This window comes from Zeus faber (assembly GCF_960531495.2).
Source record: "Zeus faber genome assembly, chromosome: 14".
NCBI classification, from domain to species: Eukaryota; Metazoa; Chordata; class Actinopteri; order Zeiformes; family Zeidae; genus Zeus; species Zeus faber.
In genome coordinates this window covers 10,170,905-10,195,730 of record NC_137200.1, presented here as the reverse complement: position 1 = coordinate 10,195,730, position 24,826 = coordinate 10,170,905, and the positions used below count along the sequence as shown (strand labels likewise).

At 40.9% G+C, this 24,826-nt stretch overlaps 1 protein-coding gene across 1 annotated transcript in view; it reads right to left on the bottom strand.

Moving 5' to 3' along the window:
• cadm1a (cell adhesion molecule 1a) overlaps positions 1 to 24,826 on the bottom strand; it is a gene marked incomplete at both ends in the record, with an annotated part of 96,781 nt that overhangs the window by 56,746 nt on the left and 15,209 nt on the right. Inside the window, 2 exons of the mRNA XM_080014218.1 lie at positions 2,345 to 2,482; positions 2,938 to 3,090. Of these exons, the coding sequence (XP_079870344.1) occupies positions 2,345 to 2,482; positions 2,938 to 3,090 (291 nt within the window). The remainder of the gene's footprint in view (positions 1 to 2,344; positions 2,483 to 2,937; positions 3,091 to 24,826) is intronic.

Genomic DNA, 24,826 nt, shown 5'->3' with positions numbered 1-24,826 from the left:
CACAACACGGAGAGGACGGAGCGATAACACCAAGATAATGGGACCGTGACAGGAACCGCGCCTGGATTTGCATTTGGAAGTGTGACAATTTCAACCTTTAAATGATATTTAAGAAAGCCTGATTATCCCTTAAGGTAATTAAGTTGGAATTCTCGGGAACATTTAATTAGGAATACGTCTGCCAAACGAGGAGCCGGAGCCTCGGGCAATTGGACTAATTTTGTTGCTCTAATGGGAAAACTTCCCGTTCTTGTGTTCTTCTTAGTTCTTCTGTCCCTTGACCTTTAGCTTTAATTCAGCCGGACATCCTGGGGTTCACCGTTCATTGCATTATGAAGCCCATTGACTAATGACCCAGCAGCCATGGCATGGAACGTTTATCTTCTGGCACACCCAGCGGAAAAAAACAGCCAGATGGTAAAAATACACATGGCTTGAGAATTTCAATGGAGGGAGCATGACGGCTCTGTGCGCTGTTTGGTCCCCGCATGGCAGCGTTCAGGGCGAGCTGGGTTACATGAGGGGCGGCAGGGTGGGGAAAGGGGCAGCACTGCTTTGTTTCCTGTTTCGGGTCCTGCTGCGTGACACTTGGGGGCTGCATGGAGTCCATGTTTTGTCTTGACTTGGCCTTTCATGTGAAGGACCGATCCAAAACCACAGGCGTTGCCAGGATGCAAAGGCATCAGGGGCTTAGTCCAACCAGGCTCCAGCCCTTTTGCCGCTCCAGGCAAACTGTCGACGGGGGTGGCAGTGAGGGAGAAAGTGTCCCCATTCGTTCGATAAGGAAACAGAATAAGATAAATTTACCTACATCTAAGATAAAAACACACTGTTTTGGGCGCCAATCAAGGGCGCCCCATCACGGCGCCCGTGATGGGAAGTGGGACTGGGACTGCAATCGGGACCAGAGCCGATCCAAAGGGACTATTTATATTTTTCTACATAAAAAAAAAATAATAACATTGAACATGAAAGTAAATAAATACATAGCACTCTAACATGTTCGCCGGTATTCACTTACTACATATTTTTTTCAAATACAAATTTTTATTTATTGACTGCAAAAGCAAATCATTTGGCGATGAAGGGATGAATAAAGTGTCCATACATGTCTGTATATCCATCTATTTGTGTAACCATTTGTATATCTATCCTGCAAGCCCGATGAGATAATTGGCATTGAGGGCAGAAGGTACACTTAAGAACTATTCCGGTGTTTGGAGTGTGAACAGGAAAAAAAACAAGTTCATTTTAATGCCAGTGTAGCACCTAATCACACACACAAACACAGGTTTCATTAAAAATGCTGTAATGTGATTACCATTATCCATCCATCCACCTATCCATGGATGGATGGATGGACGGACGGACGGACGGACGGACGGACGGACGGACAGACGAACAGACAGACAGACAGACAGACAGACAGACAGACAGACAGACAGACAGACAGACAGACAGACAGATAGATAGATAGATAGATAGATAGATCCACCAGAAAAATACAACTAAAAATAAACAATGAATAATGAATATTTGGCAAATGTGTGATAACAAGTGTGTGACCCTGAAAATAGGACAGAAAATAAATGAATAAACTATTTAAATGTGATACTATACAATAAACCGAATGATAGACAAGAAAAAAAAAAAATGGTTCGGGAGTAATTTGTCACAAACAACTAGCTCTGGCACGCGAGGAGAGCGTGCAGCGAGGAGTTAAGCGGGGAGTTCAGTACACCGGTCCGTAACGGTCAGTTTGTGTTTCAGGAGGTTAATAGCGAGTCTTACAGCAATACCTGACCTTGAACCAGCTTTTCCCAGAGCTCTGTTGACCACCATGTTGTGGCTGTTGTGTTGCTGTGCGGAAACCCGCTCAAGGCCAGATGCCAAAGAGGAGCTGTTTTTGTTTTTTTAAAGGGGTCGGTGTGGGTGGCTCTGACTTGTTCACCACAGGACTCCGCACGGCTCTTTCAAATCTCGGCTCCCTTCCAAAGAAAGCATGAAAGCTGTCATGATGCCAACAGGCGGGAGTCAGCGCTGTACATCCGGACCCCATTAATGGAACCTGTTCAAACACCACCGCGTTGAAACGCAGAGGGAGGGAATAGTTTTGTCAATTACGCAAATAGATAAGGGAGCAGACGCTGAGTTCTGCAGAATGTAGTTGGAGATGATATGGACCTTTTGTGCAACGCTGGACTGTATCTGACAGCTTCCTAAAGGAGTCTTTCGACCAAATCGTATTTGTTTTATGTAAAATGGCAATTAAAAAAAAAAGAAAAAAGTTGTTTCTTCTCCGCCTTCCTCCTCCGTGTTGTCCAGTAATGAAGGCCACGCCCACCTTTGAGCTCCTTGTCCCCCTTCGTCCATCTGATGGTGGCAGCCGGCTTACTGTCCATGGCGGTGCAGGTCATCTCCGTCTCGTTGCCCGCACGCAGGATCTCATCGCGGGCCTCGATGATCGGGTTGCTTGGTGGAACTAGAAAACACACACATACGCACACGCACGCACGCACGCGCACACAGTAGAAAATCTGAAAAAAAACGTCTATTTCTGCAAACGTGTAGACCAGGTTTGATGCGGCGAGCTGAGAGCGTTATTTTATTTTTGTCTGGGTTTTCAGAAAACAGAGGGCGTAGTGAAAACCTTTACTTTTTAGATCTAGCGGGGGTAATCGAAAGACTGCGAGGAGGCAGAACCGGGTTCAATGTGCTGTACTTGTCATCGAGCCAAAAGGAAAGAACAGAATTGAGATGGATGTTATGACAAGGCAGACAGAGATGATACAACTAATTCATAAAATACTCTGCGTACAAGCCTCGAAAAGCTTCCCTTCAGAGAAGAACTGCGGGTGAGGTACTTCTGCCCACGATACGCGATGAAACTAACATGGTAGAACAAAAAGGTTTGGGAAGCGTCAAACTGCTCCGTACTCAGCACGGTGATGCCGCCGTACGCCTCCTGGGGGGGGTCCGAGTAGAGCTGGCACACGTAGAGGCCCTCGTCCGCCAGCGTCACGTTGGACAGCGACACCCGCAGCTCGTTGTTGGAGAAGTTCACCAGTTGGAAGCGGGCGTCCTTCAGGGCTGAGGGAGAGAAAGACAACGAAAAATGAGGGCGACTTCCACCGAACGGGCGACAGAGAGGGCCCCGTTGGCCCCGTTGGCCCCGCACCTAAGCACCGGGAGGCACTGCGGCACAGTGCTTTGGTGTCTCAGTAGTGAAGTGTTCAGCGAGGTTGTGATGCGGACAAAATCCAACCTTTTAATAAGGTCTTGGTGGAGCCCAATACCTCAACTTTTCAGTTTTATTTTCCATTATCCTGCCATATTTTATTGTTTACAGTTAACGACACGTCTTATTGTACATTTCATTTTTTCCCATATACTGCCACTTTTCATTTTCATATTTCTATCTGTCTGTCTGTCTATCTGTCTCTCTATCTATCTGTCTATCTATCTATCTATCTTTAAAGGAAAGGCTTGCGTTCGGCATTCACAGATCTGTCTACACTACATTCCTCATTGCTCTTTGAGGGAGGCTGTCCTTTGATTTCTCAAAGGGAATGCCATCTTTTTGATATGTCTTTGTTGGTCAACACCACAGCTCGTTTTCTAAATTTGCAGCTCTGGAACCTGAATTTGGATATTTATACGTTTATTTCACATGCCGTAATGTTACTTTAAATCCTTGTGCTGCATTTAACGATGCCACTAACAACAACTGGTGGAGTGGAGACAGTAATGTATGGAGACCAAAGCCGTGTCTGCGGTAAAGCTTCAGACCAAAAGACCACATTAGCACAGGACTGAATATGAAATATTTTTCATAGCACAGTCATAATTATTAACCACACGAACCTCATCAAAGTCAAAAAAGTACAAGTACCCTGCATGATGTCCCTCAGTGTGGTACTGTTGAAAGCCTCCATTGTCTGTGGTTCTGTACCAACCGCTTATCCAAATGTGTGTTCTTACTTACACGCAGTATGGCGTTACATATTTAGGTGTGTTCTCTATTTATCCAATATTAATATCATCGTTTTGAGAACTTTATTATTCAGTATTCGAAAAAATGTTAATTACTATTTACCATCCATCCTCACTGAAATTCCAAACTTGAGCTTGTTTACATTCTTTTTTTCCCCCCAAGGCCATCAGGGGATGGTCTACATTACAAAGGACTGCTTAGCATCAAAATGGCCAGATCAGGCAGGTTAATACATCTCGAAAATGCTTTTTGCCAGTGGAGCATTTCAAACAATAACCAATAGATTCCCACAGTCCACGATCAAGGTGGCAATCATGTAAATATATGCAATGAACATGATCTCCTGTAGCAAATCATGCTTGTCAAGAGCTACTTCTTTATCAACCTTATTAGAAGTACAATCGACTTTGTCCACTATAAATAATATCTTAGATCTAGTGTTGTATAATATCATAGCTCTAGTGTTGTATCTATAAACATAAACACGATATATATACTATACATTGTATACATGCATATAATGTAGTATCCACCAACCTCATGTATATAAAGTAACCTGTTAATCATTCCATATTCATTCCAGCATCTTCGCATTTCGCACCATTGCACTATTGCCTTCCTGCTACAATTCCATTGCCGTTGTTTTATTTATATAAATATATACTATACTTTATATACAGTATATACTTTTATATACATCTACGTCTGTATAGTGGTTAAATGTTTTAGCCCGTTGTCTTTGTTTCAGCTGTATGTCTATTCCATGTATGTACCTTGAGAGTAATGAATAATGAGTCAAATTCCTTGTTACTAAGTGAACATACTAACAAACGCCCAGCTCGTATGTCAATCTGTTAACTGAAATGTTTGCTTTCCGATTCGGTGGATTTGCTTTGTACCCATACTTTATTTGGCACATTACTCACGTTTTCAAAACACTGAACACTGCAAATTGTGACAACAAAATCTAGACAAAATGTCCTTGGTCTCTGCTTATGGCCAGAGTACTCACCCTAGCAACATGGCGACGCCCACGTACCAAGACTGATTGATTGTGTTAATCTCTTTATGAATCACACTCTGCACGCATCAGGAATAAAAACGACATCTGGTCAGGGTGCGACTGAAGTCCTACAATTTGTAAAAACCAGCCTGATCTGGCCATATTCACTTTTTTGTGGGACCCTTGGGCTTTGGAATGACCTGCCGGATGAAGGAAAAATGGGTGGCTGAATTGGCGCCTGCTTTTAAATCACTTCTTAAAACGCAGTTTTACTGGAAAGCAATACCATTTCATTTTAGTTGACTTGTATTTATCCCCAGGGCTCCAGACTGTGACCATTTAGGCGCATTTTGTGACCGTTTTCGGAGACAGTGCTTCTAAATTTCATAACTAGGATTACCATTACAAATATGCTGACCAATTTATTTTTAATCGTCATTCGTATATTAGTAGGAGTCACGGAGAAAGTGTCCCCACTACGCAGTGCTTGTCTTGTTCCATAAGGAGATAATAAAAACACATTGTTGTGGCGTGCCGATCGCGGGCGCCCCTTTGCTGGCACGCGGGCATCGTCAGTGCCGTCAGAGAGGGAGGCAGGTGCGCAAATCGCGCCCCAATTGCTCCCTCTCCGCGCCCCCCGGGATGCCGTCCTAGGCAACCGCCTATCTCGCCTATACTGTAGGCTCGGCCTGCACCTGCTTTTCTGGCGGATAAAAAAAATAGAGCGCACGGAGCGGTGCATGGACAAAGCTCATTAACTTGCGCGCACAAAGGATGTATGTGGACGTACGCGTGCAACATTTTTATATTGAACAATCGTTTGACAGTGTGTGTGTATGTGTGTGTGTGTGCGTGTGTGTGCGTGTGTGTGTGTGAGAGAGAGAGAGAGAGTGTGATAGAGAGATGGAGAGCTGAGGCTCTCATCATGGTTAATGACAGTAATGTACTGACCGCATACCAGATTTGTGTTTATTGACGTTCTTTGATCATCTTCCAGTAATGTAAAGCACTTTGAGTTGCATGTTGTGTATAAAAGGGGCTATCTGAAAAATGGTTATCATTATGATTATAATTACATTTATTAAAAAAATGTAATAAATCCTTCCCCCCATATATTTATTGGATTTTTTGTTATCATTTGTTTGTTTATTAAGCCATTTTTAAACGTCTTTTTCCACTTTTGCGTTACCCAGGTGTGCAGAACCATTTCTGTCGTTTTATCATGTGAAGTCATGCATAGCCACTCGTCCAAAGCAGAAATTTACATGGGATCAAACACGCAATCTATGTTGAGTGCCGGCATTAACTAACAGTGACTGCACGCTAGACCGCATTGCACCGTCCCCGCTGCTGTCCTTTAGCTGTCCCAGAGAAAAATGGGGGCTATGTCTATAAATCCCACACCCACCCCCTCTTCTAGAGGGCCAATTTCATCTACCCTAACCTTGTTTGCATTCACACCTTAACAGGCGCCATAAACTATGATGCAGTGTAACATCTGCCGAAGATGAAGGCCGACCGCCCTGCTTTGTGCCACGCTGATGTGCTGATAAATTCCAGCCGTATTGACAGACGTGCACAGGGCTCCTCGCCCGTACAAACAGCCTCAGAATAGACATGAGCACACATAAAAGCCTCCAGGCCGCATTACAGGTTTTTATTTTTGGGGTCCGTGGGGAGCTTCACTGGGGTCTTTATCGGTGAGGAATGGCGGGAATTGCATTGTTGTTTGTCACTGATGGGTGGCTTGCACTTTCTGGCTTTCATGTTAGAGATGGTGAGCAGGCTGTCAGTCAGGAGTGAGAGAGTAATCGTCTGAATCCATTCTGCACATCATCAAAACGTGGAACGTCTAAATTCTCGCCGCGGAGACTCAAACGAGTCTTGGAAGGTAGTTCTATTACTGAGAACAATTCACATTCATCTTTGGATACGTTAGGAATAAAGACCAAATCAAGTCTTTACACATGTTAATTCCAAGTTGTTTGTTTAGATTTTCACGTTTTTGTGTCTGGGACTAAATGTGAAAAAAGTATAACAATTAAAAAAGTATCCCAAACATCAAATGTCTATGATTATACATTTTGGCAGATCCCTCCTGGCTCTGTTCATCCAATGATTGGTGGTAATATGATAATATATTATATGACATATGATAATAATATGATGATAATAACTACTCTCAACTGGCCATAGAGTGCTGGCACAGTGAGGTCGCTGAGAAACGTCCTGCTTCTTGCCCAGTTCACCAAGGACCAGATTGCATAAGGGTGTAAAAAGAACCAACAACCAAGAACATCTTACCAATGTATTCTACAAAAAACAACAAAAAAAACAACAACAACAAAAAAAAAAAAATTTGAGGCAGCAAAAAAAGAAAAGAAAATCCTCTTATCTTCATTGGTATTTTTTATTAACTGACCAGCACCTTCCAGTACGAAGGCTGCTGCTGCATATTTGTGCGTCTTAAGGGCGTCCGTGTTCATCTGCCAGGAATGCTTTGCTGTTCCTTAATCACTAATCTCTTTAAATTTAGAGCCAACAGTGGTGCACACACACACACACACACACACACACACACACACACACACACACACACACACACACACACACACACACACACACACACACACACACACACACACACACACACAGGCACACGCACGCGTAGAGACCTAAAAATAACTCAAATAAGTTTGAGGGAAAATGGAAGAATTTCAAAGGAAACCAAGAAATTGATTTTACATATGTAGAGATTTTTTGCAAAGAGGCTAAACGACTAATTCATCCTGCAGGTTTACCTCGCTATTAAATATTTAATAACTTGAGTTCTCATGCTGTTCTGCTTGGGTGTTTCCTTCGCCTGAGCGTAAAATAGCTCTAATTTTGGCAAATGAATAGTGTGCAACTTATTAGTGCAGCTGTCAAAAAATACCTAAATACGTCCTAAGAGTCCATGTCCTAATCCCAACGATTTAATCCCCCTTTTTAAGGAGAAAAAACAACAACAACAACAACAACAACAACAACAACAACAACAACAGATACTAAATAAATGACAGGTTTTTTAAACTAGGGTATTATATAATGCACCTCAATTAGTCACAGTGAGATGCGCACATGTCTCTGTTTCAGAATATATGTTAAAGGGAACCTGGGCTCTAAAGTAAATACTAAGGGGAACGATGAATTGCACATCAAATGCGCCCCCTGTGCTGTCTTACAAAAGATATTGCGCTAATGATATGCCAGCGAAACGACCATTAGGTTTTGCTGCTGAGTGGGATTTGCCATCTTTCTGTCTGATCACAATGATCCATGTGGCAAAGTAAATAACCGGAGGGGAGGGGGATGTGGGGGGGGCTTCATTACACGTTTACGCCACTGCTCTACACTTGCCTGTTTTAAGAATTATCAGTCTTAAATAAATATAAAACTTAAAACAAAGAGCACAGTTAATTTATTGCATGAATAAAGCGTGTGCATATTTAATTGTTTCATTAGGAAATTCTAGTTCTCACTGAATGTTAATATTACAATGTAGAAATGATTACAGTTGATTCAATTTATTTTACTCTACAAAGATCCAGGCCGCTGCATGTCCATGGTTCTGAGGTTCGATGCCATTGGTGTTTCAATGCCAGTTTTGACCATTTTATTATTCCCTATATCTTTTATTTTTATTTTTTTCTCAATATCTTTGGAGTTAAACGCTGGTGTCTGTAAAGTGGACACTATTTGCAACAGGGCTCATCTGCATAGAAGGGGGCCAATTTTGCACCAAATGTATGAATAATACCGAATTGAAATATGTGCAAATAGCACCGGTGCACCAATACACTATTTGTGTGGCAGCGCAATTAGTGGCACATTTCACCGTATGCGGTGTTTTGTGAATTAGATACTTGCTTTTTCTGTTATTTGCGCCGGTTTAGTGGCCACCAAAGCCAGGCAATCCTTTTGTGAATTCACCCCAGAGTAGATAGAATTGACAAATTCCAAAGAATACAAGCCATGCTACATTACCACAGTACACTTTTGAAAAAAAAAAAACCCCAAAAAAAACAAAACAGTGCCATACCGCTACACACAAAATCCAGGGGAGAAATGTCTGCTGCTATATTGTGTCTTTCATTTCCCTCGGATTGGATTCCTCAGTGTGTCAGAACGGCTGGAGATACATCCCGGCAAAAAGGCATAACTGATAGAAAAAACTGTGACAGGAGGGAAAAACAAAGCCCAGTGCCAGCAGAGTTCAAATAGAAGACTGTTCGAAAGAAGAGTGAATGGAGACACATTCCTCTTCGTGGTGGAGGTTTGAGGATTAATCAGGACATACAGAACGATGGGAAGAGGGAACGGCAGCAGAGTAGAACTCACATCTTAAAGAAGAGAAAGAGATTTATGGTCGGGGAGAAGGTGAATCGGGGCTGCGTCAAAGTGTGGCAGATGGGCCATTTCGCATGACTTCCTGGGCTTTAAAAAGCACAAGGGTGACCTATATCTTTGCCCCATTTTTCCGACATTTTCCATCTCCCGTCCATTTGCACACGTAATATTTAGAAACAAACATAAATACATGACAAAGCAAAATAATACTGGAAAAGGAAGCGGGTCCAAATTGGTCTGTTTTTCTGATAACTCAGCGCTGGAGGTTTTTTTCGTCCTGGATGTGTTTCTTTTGATGGTGCTGTGGCACACCGCAGAAAAGAAATTCCAAGCATCGACGGTGCAAATGAACAGTTAACCTGTTAAGTGGAGCAGTGCATTCAAACCACTGCGCCTCGGCACACTAGTGCATCCTGGGAGCTCGCCAGGTGTGCTGTGAAAATTGTTCTTATTCCACTTAAGATGGATCAGGTTCTTGTGTTATGATATCAAAATTGCAAGGCTGTGCTAATTAATCTAATTCATCGGTTACACCCAGAATAGCAGCTCTGTGTTCACCAGAACAAGCTCAAGTTTAAAAGTGAAAATGAGAATTATTAGAAGTGTAAGAAGTTAGACTTTTTTTTTTTTTTTTTCGATTCGGTAATCGACGAGACAACGAAGAGAAAAGAGTCGTCTTTGATTCAGTTGGAATAACACGCGGTGAGCGAGGGAGGTTTTTGGTGAGCCATGAACGGGGGTCCGAAGGGTCCGCTGGCTCTGAGTTGTGAATGGAATTCCACCAAGAATCATTTCATTTTTTCATAGTTATTTATTTTGGTGGAATGCAAAGTATAAATAACAACATGAATTGTACCAAATGCTTGGATGTATTTAGCCTTGGGCTTTAATGTAGTCCTTTCAGTTTGTGAAGATTCACCCACTATTCGCCCGTCCTTTTGCCAGAGTAGCTCCCGACTCCTGGATCAATTAAAAGATTTGTCCACCACAAATGAATCATATAAGTCACAGATAAATCATCACTAACTATTAGTCGGCCATAATAATAAGCACAGTTCTTCATGTTTGTGACATTAGCGCTGTGCAGGGGTGTATGTCACTCTAAAAAGTGTGCAGTGGCAGACAAAAGGTTGGAAACACTGATGTAAAGCCCAGGAGGTTTCAACGCCACAATATAGTCCAGCTCGAGCGCTCTTGCTCGGTCAGAGCACTTTTAACGGTTTGCCAACCTGCCACGCCGGCTAAGTTAACCGGCCCCCTATCTGAGTTGTTTGCCATGGAAAATACCTATTTTTTATTTCCTGCTTCACAAGCTAAGGTTAGACTGGGCTTGGTATGGAAAACAAAAGGGCTGGGCCGGGTTGCGGTTGACGTTTCAAAGTCACACCAAGCCAAGAGAAGACATGCCGAGATAGTTTAACGCTCCATTTCATGCCTTAAGTGGCTATCAAGCAACTGAGAAGCAGACGGTGGGCGTATTTGCATTCCATTACATTGAGGCGCATCTCTGACTTCGGAAGACTCAACAAAGAAGTGACGAGAATTGACGACTTGACAATCTCGGGTGTTTTGATGACTTGAAAGGCCAACGGCTGATGGACATCCCAAATAATTCACAAATGCACTTGACTCTCTCAAAATATTTGCCTTGAAAGAAAAAAAAAAAAAAAAAATTAGTGATTAATTACTCCTGAGTGCTTGGAATCATGTGCGAAAAAAAAAATATACAAAAAGATGACTCGACATGTAAATGGCAGATGGAAAAGTGTAGAGTCCATTAGGGGGGCTAAAAGCATATTCATATTCCCAGTAGTGATATGTTGTTTTTTTTCAATCATAAAAAACACTTTTTTTATTTTCACACTGTGGACTTAATAGTTAAAATAGTTTGTACTCAAAAGGAGAAAAAATAAAAATCTGCAGTTGTTTGGAGCAAACTGGGCGATCTATGCAGCAAACAACACTAAACAAATATGCATTGGTTTCTTTGTCACAGAAACATCAACTTATCCTTTCTAAATTGATTAATCCAAATTGCTTTGCTTTAAACTTCCTGAAATATAATTAACTTAACTTGTACTTATTAGTGTGTAAGTGCTCATTTCCATCCCCATATGCGCTGACTCAATTAAAACTCTAGTGGTGGCACGACAATCAACATTGGCATCTTTTGATGTGGGTTGGCGTCACACATACACGTAGGTCTTTTGAGTGGAAATTCCCCGTCTCCTGAAGCGGAAGCGGACTAAATCTAATAAAAACACTTCCTTTTTTTTTTTTAAGCCTTAATTAGATATGTAGATATGATAACAACAACAAGAAAAACAAAGCCAATATTTGTATTAAGGTCTTAAGGAATAACCTGTTGAAATCCCCTTTACAAAAACACACAAAGAAATAGCTGGTGAGCTGTTTTGTTGGAGTATTTGCGAACAAAAAATAAAGCTGCATTTCACATTTTGCGTGTATGTGTAAACGGCAGGCTTTTGTCCAAGATTAATGAATATTTTGAAATTGCCGTCTCCCTTGCGAGACAGCAATTTGCTTCTCTTCTCTTGTGCCACCTATTGTGCATTGTGGCATAGGCGGTGATAATAAAAAAGACACACAAAAAATTGATGATATCTAATTTGCTATTTAGCACCTTTTAGAGTGAAATATTCAGATTTTCTTTGCCCTGAAATTAGATGGAACGAATTGGGCGTCTTGGCACAAGAGAATGAGTGTTTTATACACTGTAGCAAATCTCCCAGCAAAAAGGGCCGCTTTCGTTCCTCAGTAAGGTGTTCAAAATATATAATTGGTTTTGCAGAACACTGGTGGTATTCTAAAACCCATTTCTACCATTTGGTCATTAACCTGGGGGGCGCACAGCTCCAAGAAAGCTTCACAAATTCAGCAAATTCCAATAAACATATCTTATTGTCCTATAAAATATTGCCTAGAAACAACAGAAGCAGTGAGAAAGACAGTGCACTCCATCATTCATTTGAGTTTGAATTTGGGGGCGGACATTTTCGTTCGCATTGAATATATATTGCATTTTTTTTTTCCACACTCCTGTAATACTGTGCTGTCAGAAATGAGGAGGGAGAGAAATACAAAAAAAAAAAAAAAAGAAAACAAGAGAAAAACAAGCAGGTTATGAGTCGTGAAAAGGCCCATGCAAACACAAGCTATGAAATCTATCCGGCCTGGCAATCTCTGCATGGAAATGTCGAAAACTGTGAGCACAAAAGGCGAGAGAGGGTAAGACTTGCGAAGGGAAAATAAACTTTAAAGCGAAACATAAGAGGGATGGTATAAATAAAACTTCTAAGGCTTTCTTGTGGCTTTTTTTTTTTTTGCCATCTTTTTCTCCTCCTGCTCCTACATTGGCTCCACGGTTTTTATTCATCCTGCTACTTCACCCCCCCACCCCCCGATTCCATATCTCTCCTTTCTCTGCATTCCATTTGAATAGGGTTTTATTTTTTCCCCCTTGGCTTGGTTGAGGAAGACTCCCATCCTGAGAGAGAGAGCGGGAGAGAGGGAGAGAGAGAGAGAGAGAGAGAGAGAGAGAGAGAGAGACTCTAAGTGGCCGCAATCAATTGTGATTAGCTGGTGCTCCTTCTTTTTGAGAGGAAACCCATCAAAGCTTTATTATTGTGTGTCAGGATGGGTGAGGTGGGGGTAATTACATTCTTACAGCCAAACCTCCTCCCCAATCTCCAAGAAGTCGGTTGCCTTCATGCCTGTTCTGAGAATGGCAAATCTCTGAGCAAGCTCACCACCCTCATCCTGGAATAATAAGAAAGATTGTACCTTCCCTTTGGTGATTGCTCAAGTGATGTCGGACACGGGAGACAGGGGGGACAGAGTGGGGAGGAGGGGTGGCTACACATATCCACAGAGGTTAGGGGAATAGGTATTAGGTTTTTGACGGCTTACCACCAAGGAAGTGGACAACTGAGGACATAAGCGCAAGCACACAAAATTCAAAATGGGATTCAAAGGGGTGTCTCACTGTTACACTGTTAGAAAACTGAGGTAGAAAATAGAGATACCGTTCCGAATTCCAGTGTTCGTATTGTTACCCAGGAGCATTAAAGGAGTAACGAAATAATATCAGCGCGGTTGTTCATATCTTTTAATTCCCTTCCCTTTCCTCTCCCGGTATCAAAATTTGGAAAGCAAAGGGACAGTACTGTCGCCAGTGACAGAGAGGTTTATTTCTAGTGGTGTAGCGTAGGACTCTGTGTTTGGAAGATAGAACTTATCTTTTCAAAGTTTGACGAATGGCAGTTGTTTATTTCAGTTAAAAACTTTGTTTCAATTCTGGAACTTTCTGATAATTTTAATGAAAGGAAAATGTTTATTTTCCATTTATTATAACTGTCATTTACACAGACCAGCCACAACATTAAAACCACTGACAGGTGAAGTGAATAACATGGCTCATGATGTTCTATTGGCACCTGACAAGGGGTGGGATATATAAGGCAGCAAGTGAACAGTCAGTTCTTCAAGTTGATGTGTTGGAAGCAGGAAAATTGGGCAAACGTAAGGATCTGACGCACTTTGACAAGGGCCACATTGTGATGGCTAGACGATTGGGTCAGAGCATCTCCAAAAAGGCAGGTCTTGTCGGGTGTTCCTGGTGCAAAGTGGTTAGTACCTAGCAAAAGTGGTCCAAGGAAGGAGAACCAGTGAAGTGGTGACAGGAGAAGCTCATACGTCAGAGTGCCCATGCTGACCCCTGTCCACCACTGAAAGCGTCTACAATGGGCACGTAAGCGTCAGAACTGGACCATGGGGAAATGGAAGAATGTGGCCTGGTGTGATGTCACGTGCTCAAGTTTTCATCTGTCTTCTATCATGTGGATGGCTGGGGTTAGGGTCCGATCCGATGCAGCATCTGTGTGATGTGCTGCAAAAACAAGCCCGATCCATGGGGGCCCCACCTCCCAACTTCCAAGACTTAAAGGATCTGCTGCTAACGTCTTGGTGCCAGATACCACAGGACACCTTCAGAGGTCTTGTGGAGTCCATGCCTCAACGGGTCAGGGCTGTTTTGGCGGCACCAGTGGGAGACACAATGTGAATGGTAATTAGTGGTGGTTTTAATGTTGTGGCTGATTGGTGTACACGCCCATTGAACAGCAAATGACTTATTTTTTGTGTGTTGCCAGTAAAACACACAGTTTTAGGCCCCTGCAGTTATTCAGTACAGAATTATGTTCATGTTTTACACAAGAACTGACAAACTTTCCCTTGATGTATTGGTCAGAGTTATCCCTCAGAAAACTTTTGGTCTACTTTCTCAAACTTGGCAAGGTTGTAATGTCCTCTGGTTTGAATGACAGAAGAAGCAGGCAGTGCTATGACAAAAACAGCACCTCTTTTCCCCTGTCACGCAGTACAGAAAAAAATTAAGCGGCCTGCAGCAGAACTTGTGCGGTAGTAGACTGTCCTTAACATTGAGCCCCTTCAAAGATGGCTTCCAAGCATCTGCCCCCAGTCTATCATATCCAAGAATGATGAGCATTGGTTTTCCTGTCATCTCAAGAGACTTTTGAAGAGTATTCCACTCTAGCGTTCTTGAAGAGGCGCTTCTTGTGCCAGCACATTGATTGTCCGAACTCAAAACTGTGAGCCAGGAGTGGGATAAAAGAAGTCTCTGAGCCCTGGCTTCATACTGCTGGAGCTCTACAGAATGCATTTGAACTCCCCCGCTGTATGTTGTGTAAATGACGTGTATGAGCACCTGAGACTCAGGCCTCCTCAATATTACAGCTCTTGTTAAGCATTCAGGTAAAATGAGATGTTGTAAATGACTACCTATACAAAATAATTAGCCATATAACAAATACGGGAAAGGAGTAATGACTACCAAGTGCACGGTTATGAGCTTAAGTATGAATGACAGAGTTTACCCGCCACAAATGGCTGCCACTTGCCGCTTGTTGATGGCAAAGTGATTAGTGCTTTTTTTTTTTTTTACTTTACTTTAATAAAGTTTTACTTTATTTCTTTGAACAAAAGTATAGCATTTGTATATGCTGTTATTTTGTTATCTCCAGCAGGCACAAGGCTGATGCCTACTTACAGTGGAATACCCCCTTATTTTCAGCACTACAATGCACCGAGGAAGAAGAACAGGAATGCTTGGAAATGACTGTAATCGAGCAAGGGAAAGTGGAACTCCAAAGTGCATATACATAGGTCTATACAAGGTGTATAATATCTATACCATGCTATCGGTGGATAAAGGGTGAGTAAAAGAGGGGCTATGAATCTAAGTGAATTATATTAGCATACGTTTATATTTTTTGATGTAAAAGACATAGCACAAAGCAAGTGTTAAATATAGCTCATTTGCCTGCATAAGCTCAAACAAGTGTAAATTCCAAGTCGAGAGGATTGGAATAGAATTGAGATTCTCTATTCATCCCTCTCTCGGGGGAATGTCCAAAGAGTGCATTGGTGGTAGGTCGCAGTCTCTCAAATAGCCCGATCGCACTGCTCACAGACACATGGAAGTGTAGGAATTGCTTCTATGGACAACATCACAATTCGGGGGTGCATTACATTACATTACATTTAGCAGACGCTTTTATCCAAAGCGACTTACAATTATTCAAACACTGACGGACGCAGCCATCAGGAGCAATTAGGGGTTAAGTGTCTTGCTCAAGGACACTACAGCATGCTAGCAGGAGGAGCCTGGGATCGAACCAGCAACGAACCAGCAACCAGCTCTACCTCCTGAGCTACCATCCCCACAGGGTACAGTTTTGGCCATCTTAATGCTGGAAAATGGGTGGTATTGCCCTTTAATTGTGAGTTGATAGTTTGTAAGAGATCCAGCAGATCTTTTCTCCTGACCCCGGAAAGTCAACATTGATTCAATAGGTCGTTGTAATTTTAAAATTGTTATTTCACAACCACTTGAAACACAAAGTATGATAAAAACAAAGCAAAGAAAATGATTCTTTTTTCATTTGAAATTGTAATTTGTGTGCAGGCCCCAAATGGTCATGCAAAAATCAATGTTGATTTGGAGGGGCTGAGGAAGCAGTTTGTACCTTTCCAGAACTCCTGCACATCCTCGCTTAAGCCCCTACCTTAACCCGCACAGAGACAACAGATTGTACACCTGAGCAGTGATGAATCCAGCGTGCGACTCAACTTCTTGGCATTGCTCTTCGATTTAGGCTCTAAAGTGTATTACAGATGTTATGCAATATCCTGCCACATACTGTGACAAAAAAGATCACAAAATGATCACAAACCACTTTATGGTTACGGGTTATGGGCTGAGACCAAGTAGTGTGGCATAGAGAGTTGATGTCACCCTTTCTATTCAAGAGATTTTGCACATCTTTATCTCAGGAGTCTGATGACCTTCTTTGGTTTGATTTCTGCATCTTTTTAATTGATGACAACATTACATGTAATTTTATTAAATTGCAATCGCTGGTATAATGACATAGGGGAAAAAAACAAAAAACAAAAAAAAAAAAACGCAGGGTGGTAGGGATAAGGGTGTAGAAAGTGATTCTGCTTGATAAAATCTTCCTCTAAAGTTGCTGCCAGAACTTTGGAAAAAATGGAAAGGGGATATGGAAAGGTGCCTCCGCTTCAGAAGAAGCCGTCCTTTTCGATGGTCTTAAAATATGTCAGGGCACAGCATGCTAAACCCTTCAATTTTGCACACCTGCATCTGGGGGGGCCTTCAAAGGACAAACCACCCATCGTTTAAGGGGTTTCGAGTGTGACTATGCTTCTCCACACAAGGGGAGATTGAGCGCATCTGAAACAAAACGCAGACAAGTGTTCTGCCTAGCAACGCATCTTGAAGTGATATCTATACATTGGGAAAAGACCTAGGAGGCCCACGAGGGCAGCGACAGGATTGTGTTGCCTGTGTTCTTGACATGTGTGAGCGCCATTGGTAAAGCGTGACTTTCTTCAGATGTGCGCACGGAAGCACAAAAAAGCAAATGAGAGCGTTATCCATGCAAATGGAGTAACAGATGAAGAAAGGGCTTATCTGGAGGAGGCACGCTCTCTCTCTCTGTCTCTCTCTCTCTCTCTCTCTCTCTCTCTCTCTCTCAAGCGTGCACACAAACACGTTACGCTTAGCTGAGTTTGTGAGGGAAGGTAGCCGATGCGGTATTGTCCATGTGGTATTGGAGGGTTTTGCCTCGCGGAGACCAGGCCTGTGGGGAGCCCCAGCCAAAGATCACAGCAGATGGAGGCACCCCGCCCTTGATGGTCTAGCCGGGGGGGGAGGGGCTAACAAGAGTCGAAAAACAAACTCAAAGACTTTGGTTGACAGTGTCAGCATGGGGGTCTTTCTAATTACGTGCCTTTGTGTATTTGTGCGTACAGGGTTGGGTGTTATGCGCGGTCTAGGTGGTTTGAGCCGGGAAATAAAGAACCTCATATCTCAATGGGGCGCGGGAAATATTTGGCGGATGGGGGTGCGATCAGGGACGTTCTCTCTCTGCCCACATTTTGTGCGTAAAGTACACGCCCCGCCCCCACCAGCACCGAAAACTTATTTTAAGTGAGAGAGAACTTTTGTATGACGTTTAAACTAAAACTAGATGTACAGTAACTGAAATGTATTACCAAATAAATAAAATGTTGGCGTATGCACTAAGATGATTAATCAATTCAGCTCAATTTATCTATGTTGATCTATGATATGTGTGTGTCTGTGAGTGTCTTGAATTGAAGGCATTTGGGGCACATCACTCTTCACGTATTTCATCAATACACATTCGAATTCAAGAAGAAGTTCAACATTACACAGGGAATGATTGCAACAGGTGCTCGGTGAATATGACCTACTATGACCTGCTAGACTATTTTAATACATGGCAGCTCATTGGTCCATGTTGGTGCATTTACTTTTGGGCTGAACCTATGCCACAACAGCTCAGACGCAGAGCAGAATTATTATGTTTTCAATTTATCTTTTATACAGAATTATTTTCTGAGCTTTGGTTTTCAAATGGAGCACTGTGTCAAGGTTCCCTAACTCTTATGACAGTGGTTTCCTGTGCAGCAATAGAGCCAGGACTGCGAGTCTGACAATAAGGGTGACAAATATCACACTTGTGGGCGGCATTAATTATCTTTCCAATAGAAGATATTCTTTCCAATCATACAAGCGCTACATTTCTGAACGGAACAACATAAAAAAAGATCCATGACATATAAAGGGCCACATGAGTTACTGTAGGCCTTGGGTTTGTAGATAGTTTGTTTTGCTAAAATACTCAGAATTTTAACATTCTTTTAACACATTTTTTGGGGGAAATATGCTTAGATGACCTTGGAATTCAATGCAAGTTGGATTTTAACACCTTAACAAAGTCAAGTCAATACACATCATCTTGCAAGTAAAGTGGCATCTGAATCATCTACGCCCACATACAGAGAAAAACGATCCAGTTTGAGGAGGCACATCTATCCTCATAGTGCTATGTTGCTTTGTCACATTTTCCAAGGAAACTGAAGTTGAAATCAAGATCAAGGTCTCAGGGGTATACTACAAATTCACATATTAATTTGATTGGGTGCGCTGGCTCCCAGTAAGCTGGCTAGATAAAACATGATCACGACAGCATTGACTGCTATGGAAATAAAATCAAGACATTATTTGTTACTCATTGACAGGGGCAGCCATTTGGGTCAAATACCAGCAGGACATCACCAATGTAAGGTGATGCTCCTGCCTGGTGGTAAGTGGGCTCCACAGGCCATATTTGCACATCTCCGTCTACGCCAAAGGATGGGAAATATTCACAAACAGATGAGTTGGGAATGTGCAAGAAAATACAAACTGAACAAGACATATATATATATATATATATATATATATATATATATATATATATAATATATGTCTTTATTATATATATATAATATAAATATAAGCTATTGCAAATCTCAGCATGCATCTGCAGGTCTGGACACAAATCCAGCTTAACATTCATAAAACTCAGTGCATGCATTTTGGGTAATGAATTCTTGGTCGTCTTCAACAGAAAATATATGAAAATATAAATGCTTCGTCGATGTTATGCAAGAGGTTGAACATAGACAAGGAGTGAACTTATGATGAATAGTAGTCAATAAGTTAAACCAACGTGGATGCAAGCGTGCACTAACACTATCAGCGACCCTGTTCCTGCATGTTGTCATAGGCTAAATCACCCACACTTTGACAATATAAACCGATGTTTTATCTTATTTTTAATAGAATACTGAATAACAGTGAATGGAACAGCATATATGACACTGAATAGCTTCATTAACTACTGTGACAATAACGTGAAAGGGTGAGCTGATTTGGCCAATAGAAAAAAACTTCAAGGCTCTAAATGCTTAAGTAATTATTTTTAATAAAGTATATTGTTCAGTCGGCTGTAGTCCTGTGTTTCAATTTGTTAACCTGAGCAGAACTTGGGAACAGGTTAGCTGTGCAGCATTGGCTTTAATAGAAACGTAGGCAGTGTAATTAGTGCCTTGCACAATGAATCTATACAATATAATAAATGATCCCAGATTTAACCTCTCCTGGTAAAGACAATAGAGAGCCTGTATATTTCCAATGCTAATACTAAACGAATGCAATAATAATTCACCTGGTAGTTGCTTGACAAAAATTAATGGGATTTTTATAACCATGTCCCATGTTTCATCTTTATTAAAAGTCCGGAGGTCCAATTTAGTGAAGACATGACCTGTTGACTCCGTTTAAACGATCACCCATCAAATACCAGAAAGCTTTGAGACTCTCAAATCAAAAAGAAGAAAATAAAATGGGAACCGCTGTGCAACGCTGACAAAATTCTGGTTATTAATCCAGATCCCTTTATAAGGAAACATCCATTTGTTACCTTGCAATCAATCTGAAATCAGTTTGATTTCAAATTTGTTTCACTTGTCATTCGCATGTAAATTTTGTCTCAATAGGTTTTCTATAAATAACGTTGTATAATATATTGTTTTCGAGGCATTCTGGAATGGACCGCTGTCCTCCTGCTCATCAATAGTAGAAGATACCTTGAAGTCTTGTTCATTTAAATCTATATCTGAGCCTGGTAGGGCTAAGCCCCTGATGTCTTTGCATCCTATCCAACGCCCCTGCTTACAGTATATGAATGGTAAAACATATTTCATGTAGTGTAATTTAAATTCACATGACACAAACCGAGGCCGAACCATGTTATTTTCATAAACAGTTCCAATTTGTCCAGTTATCATTATTTTTTTTCCAAAACCTACTCATAAGGCATTGGTAAAGCCAAAGTCAGCAAGAAATACAACACAGTGAACTCAATCAATCTTTTGGGGACGTTCCGTTTGTTGCCGGAGACTTGAGGATTCAGAGGAAACAAAATAAAGTAAAATGTCCATCCAACACAACAAAAAGTACTTTGCGGGTCATTGATACACTCAATCACATACAGGATGCAATCTCGCTGCCGGATTCTGTGCCGGTGTCAGTAAGAATGAGCTCTGAGGTTGAGGTGAGAATACAGAGGTATAATAGTAAATATGAGATGACATTGCGGCTTGAATAATTCCCTCTCAAAGCAAGAAAAGGAAAGAAATTATTTAACAAGTTATCCTCACCTGGCAGGAACACGAGCGGACCTTTGTTCTTTTTGAAATTGATTCTCTCTCTTGGTTCTGGTAGATTGCTCCCAAATTTCTGTGGGTCTGCATGGTTTGTCCTTAGTATATTGGGATTAGTGAAAGACTGATGCACTGATGGCATTTCTAATTCGTATCATCTGACTGCCGTTAAATAACCTTGTTTTTCCAATTCCTTCAGAGAACAACAAATGTCTTGGTTAGACAATAACACTTTCTATGAAGTACGTGTTTGTGAGACAATCACACTTGAAATATAACATATAATTTAATTGTCCAACTACATGGATGATTATTTCAAACAATATTCATAATAAATAATTTGCAGTGATGATATTGTGCGTGCCACTTCAAGGTATTCATCATCCACAGCATACCAAAAAGTCTTGGTTTTGTGAAAACTGATTTACATCACATTAGATCAGTGGTTCTGGTCTAGTCCTTACATTTGTGAGCCACCGCATTTTTAGGGTCATATTTCGAGATGTGACATTTTTTTTTTTCTTTCACATAATATGTAAGCGTAGAATCACAGCTTTAAAACAAAGTATCACTTGTGGAAATCAATAAAATATTTCGGAGGCTATGTCTTATTAAAAATTGCGATTTTAAAAACAGAAGTTCTGAGAAATCAGGCTTTAAAGTTTGAGAAGCATTTAGAGACTTTTGCAGCCCAAAATACACATTTTGAAACACTGTTGATGATGTCACATTTGGATAGTGCTGTACTACTTTAATGAGTTAATGTTGAATGTGTGTTTCTGAAATAAAATTTGAATCATTAATTAAAAAAATATACTTGAAAATGCATAATCCAAGTTAATGCTTTAATTTGAAGTTATTGTATTTAATTCTAAGTTCACGGTCACTAAACTAGCATGGCCCCTCTATTATTCTCTTACTGCTAAACATTCCCATTTCCTGGCTTTATTGTTTTATAACAATGATAGTTTTGAGAAAGTGGCACTTTTCAGATCAAGCGCATGAAAACCTATCATCAGGGACAGAAATTCCCAGAATTCCAATGGCAAGGTCCTCCCACCATTTGAATCCTGGGAATTGCTGTATCGTGGAAGTGGCGATATCTGGCGATAAAATTGAGCTTCCGCCACCCTCTTCTCACAACCCATAACAACACAGAGATTAGGTTTGCACGGAGAAGTGGAATTTGTTGCTTCGGGTGTTAATTTGCTGGTGTTTCCTTAAAACATTGCTTCCAGAAGTGACGTGAGCTTTTCTTTTTGTGTCCTCTGAGGCGGCGTCAGCGCAACAGTTTTTTATCGCACGAAGAAGACGCGGTGTGGACATTCACAAGTAGATACACATTATAACCTTATTTTATCAAAACGCTTTAACTTTCTGACTTCACATCACTGGGAATATCGAAGGATGATCCAGATCTGCATGTTTGGGAAGTTGTTCAACAACTTGTTGGTGAGTAGCTCAACTAATGCTGATGGAGCACGTAACCTCGACTTTTTAGGAATTATCTAATATTTAGAAATCAAGTTTTGAAAATGAGTTGAGAGATAGAAAACAACTTCAACATGAATCGGCTATAATCAAATTTTCTCAAAAAAGGAATTTCCGATGTTTTTCACGCACAGCTGAAGGCGGATTGCTGCGAAATGCCCCAGGTTGGGACGTGGTGGTTCAAATTTATTCATTTGCTCATTAAGTCATATTATGAATATACATAACTACTTATATACATAAGTCACACATAATTTAAGATTTGAGCCATTGTTATTTATTTAACAAAATGAATAGTGCAGTAATACAAACACACAAAAACAGAAATGGCAGTAAGTGTTAAAAACCCAATTAAATAAAAAGCAATTGAAACAACAGTGACTCATTTCCAGTTTCCAAAATTGTGTTATATCTTGACAGAAACTAAATGCAAATAGACCTTTATGATTTTATTTAGCATTGCCTTGCTTTGACAAATTGGATCAGAACCCACCAGTTGAGAACGACTGTATTTTTTAAAAAATATTACAATATACTGTACGTACTGAATTACATTACAAAATTAACTGGAAATTCCCGATAGAATTGTAAATAATAAATGTACGACTTGCACATGTAGACTTGTGGTTTATTCTGTCTGGAAATTATATGTTAATTGGGATCTCCTACATCATTCAAAAACAAAATATTCATGATGGGTCAGAAAAAATAGGCGGCATAATTATTTTTAAATGTTTTATTAAACAACAAAATGGTGACCCCACATAGCCCAGCACTTTTGCGGGGGGTGATTATTACATATTGATAGATGACTTGCTCAATTGTCACATCTTGTCAACTGTTATTTTAACAATTTCAAGCTTGAAATTTCGCTAACCCTTACCCTTATCTTGCTGAAATCACTATTTGCGAAAAGAAAAAAAATGAGGCTTTGGCTGTGGAGTCAATGTACCGAAGGAACTAGTACCATGGAAAATCAGCGCAATTAACCCAAAATTGCCAAATATGCTTGAAGTGGCCTCAGTGAAAACTCTTTGTTATTACATCAAGGACAACTGCAACAGTAACACTGTCAATGCCATTAATACACTGGGATCCATAATTGATATACATCTAATGGAGGGGAGTAGAGTGGAATTTGGGCAATCCATGTCGGAATGCATGTTACAATGAATATCTAAGTGAATGGAAGCTACCTCTAAACTTGTTTGTATGCAGTAGAACGACAGCACAGGCTTCCCTGGACATTCTTCCTCTCAGAGATTCATAGAAGGGCTTTATGAACCCCCGCTAAGATCCCAGGATCTGTAACACCTGTCTGCATTCCCAAACAATAAATCCTGCATTCATTGTTTTTTTCCTTTATCATTTATTTTCTTTAACATTTCATTTTCTTCATCATTTATGTCATTTTCATTTTTCACATGTTTATTTTTACTTCATTTATGTTGTAGATCAGCATGATAAAATACATCCATTTATTGGAAAGAAGCTTGTCTGTTGGTGTTCCCTAGAGTTGAATCCATTAGTCAGTAAATGACAAAGAGCTCCAATCCCTTCTTAGACTTATTAATTATGCCTTATGATTGATTTACATAAATTAAACTCATTAGTTTCTCCCAAACTAAAACAAAATGGGAGTGGTGCCCTGATGCAACAATTATTAACTATTAAATATTAAAGTCGTGGTGCACAGGTACATACATAGACAGACACATATATAACTTCTATTTATACATAATATCTTCACATTTGTATCTTTTCTGCACTGTTGCACTGTCTTGAAGTTTGGCTTGTCAGTTGTTCAAAGAGAAATGTGTTGCTGAACAGCTGACCACTCATCTCAACAGTACCATTACACACTGCACCCAAAGCAATTTGGTTTTTGAGCCAACCATTCCACTCAGACCGCATATTGCTTCCTCTTGGAGAATATTAAACTAAAAACGGACAAAGGAGGTGCTGTTGGGGCCATATTTCTGGACTTCTAGACAAGGCATTTGATATTGTCCATCACCAAATGCTCATCTGCAAACTAGCAAATTTTAATTTCTCCTCTGACATGCTGAATTGGAAGTCCTTTCTTGCAGGCAGAGTGTAGTGTGTAAGGGTGGGTAGCGAAACATCACCTTTTCTGAGCAATGTAATGGTTGCGCCCCAGGGATCTAGCCTGGGACCTCTCCCGTTCAGCGTATACATAAATAATTCACCATCGGTCTGCACAGGATGTGAAGTTCAGATGTACTATGCAGGCGATACCGTCATTCATGTCCATGCAAAAACCAAAGAACAGGCAGCTTCTAAACTCC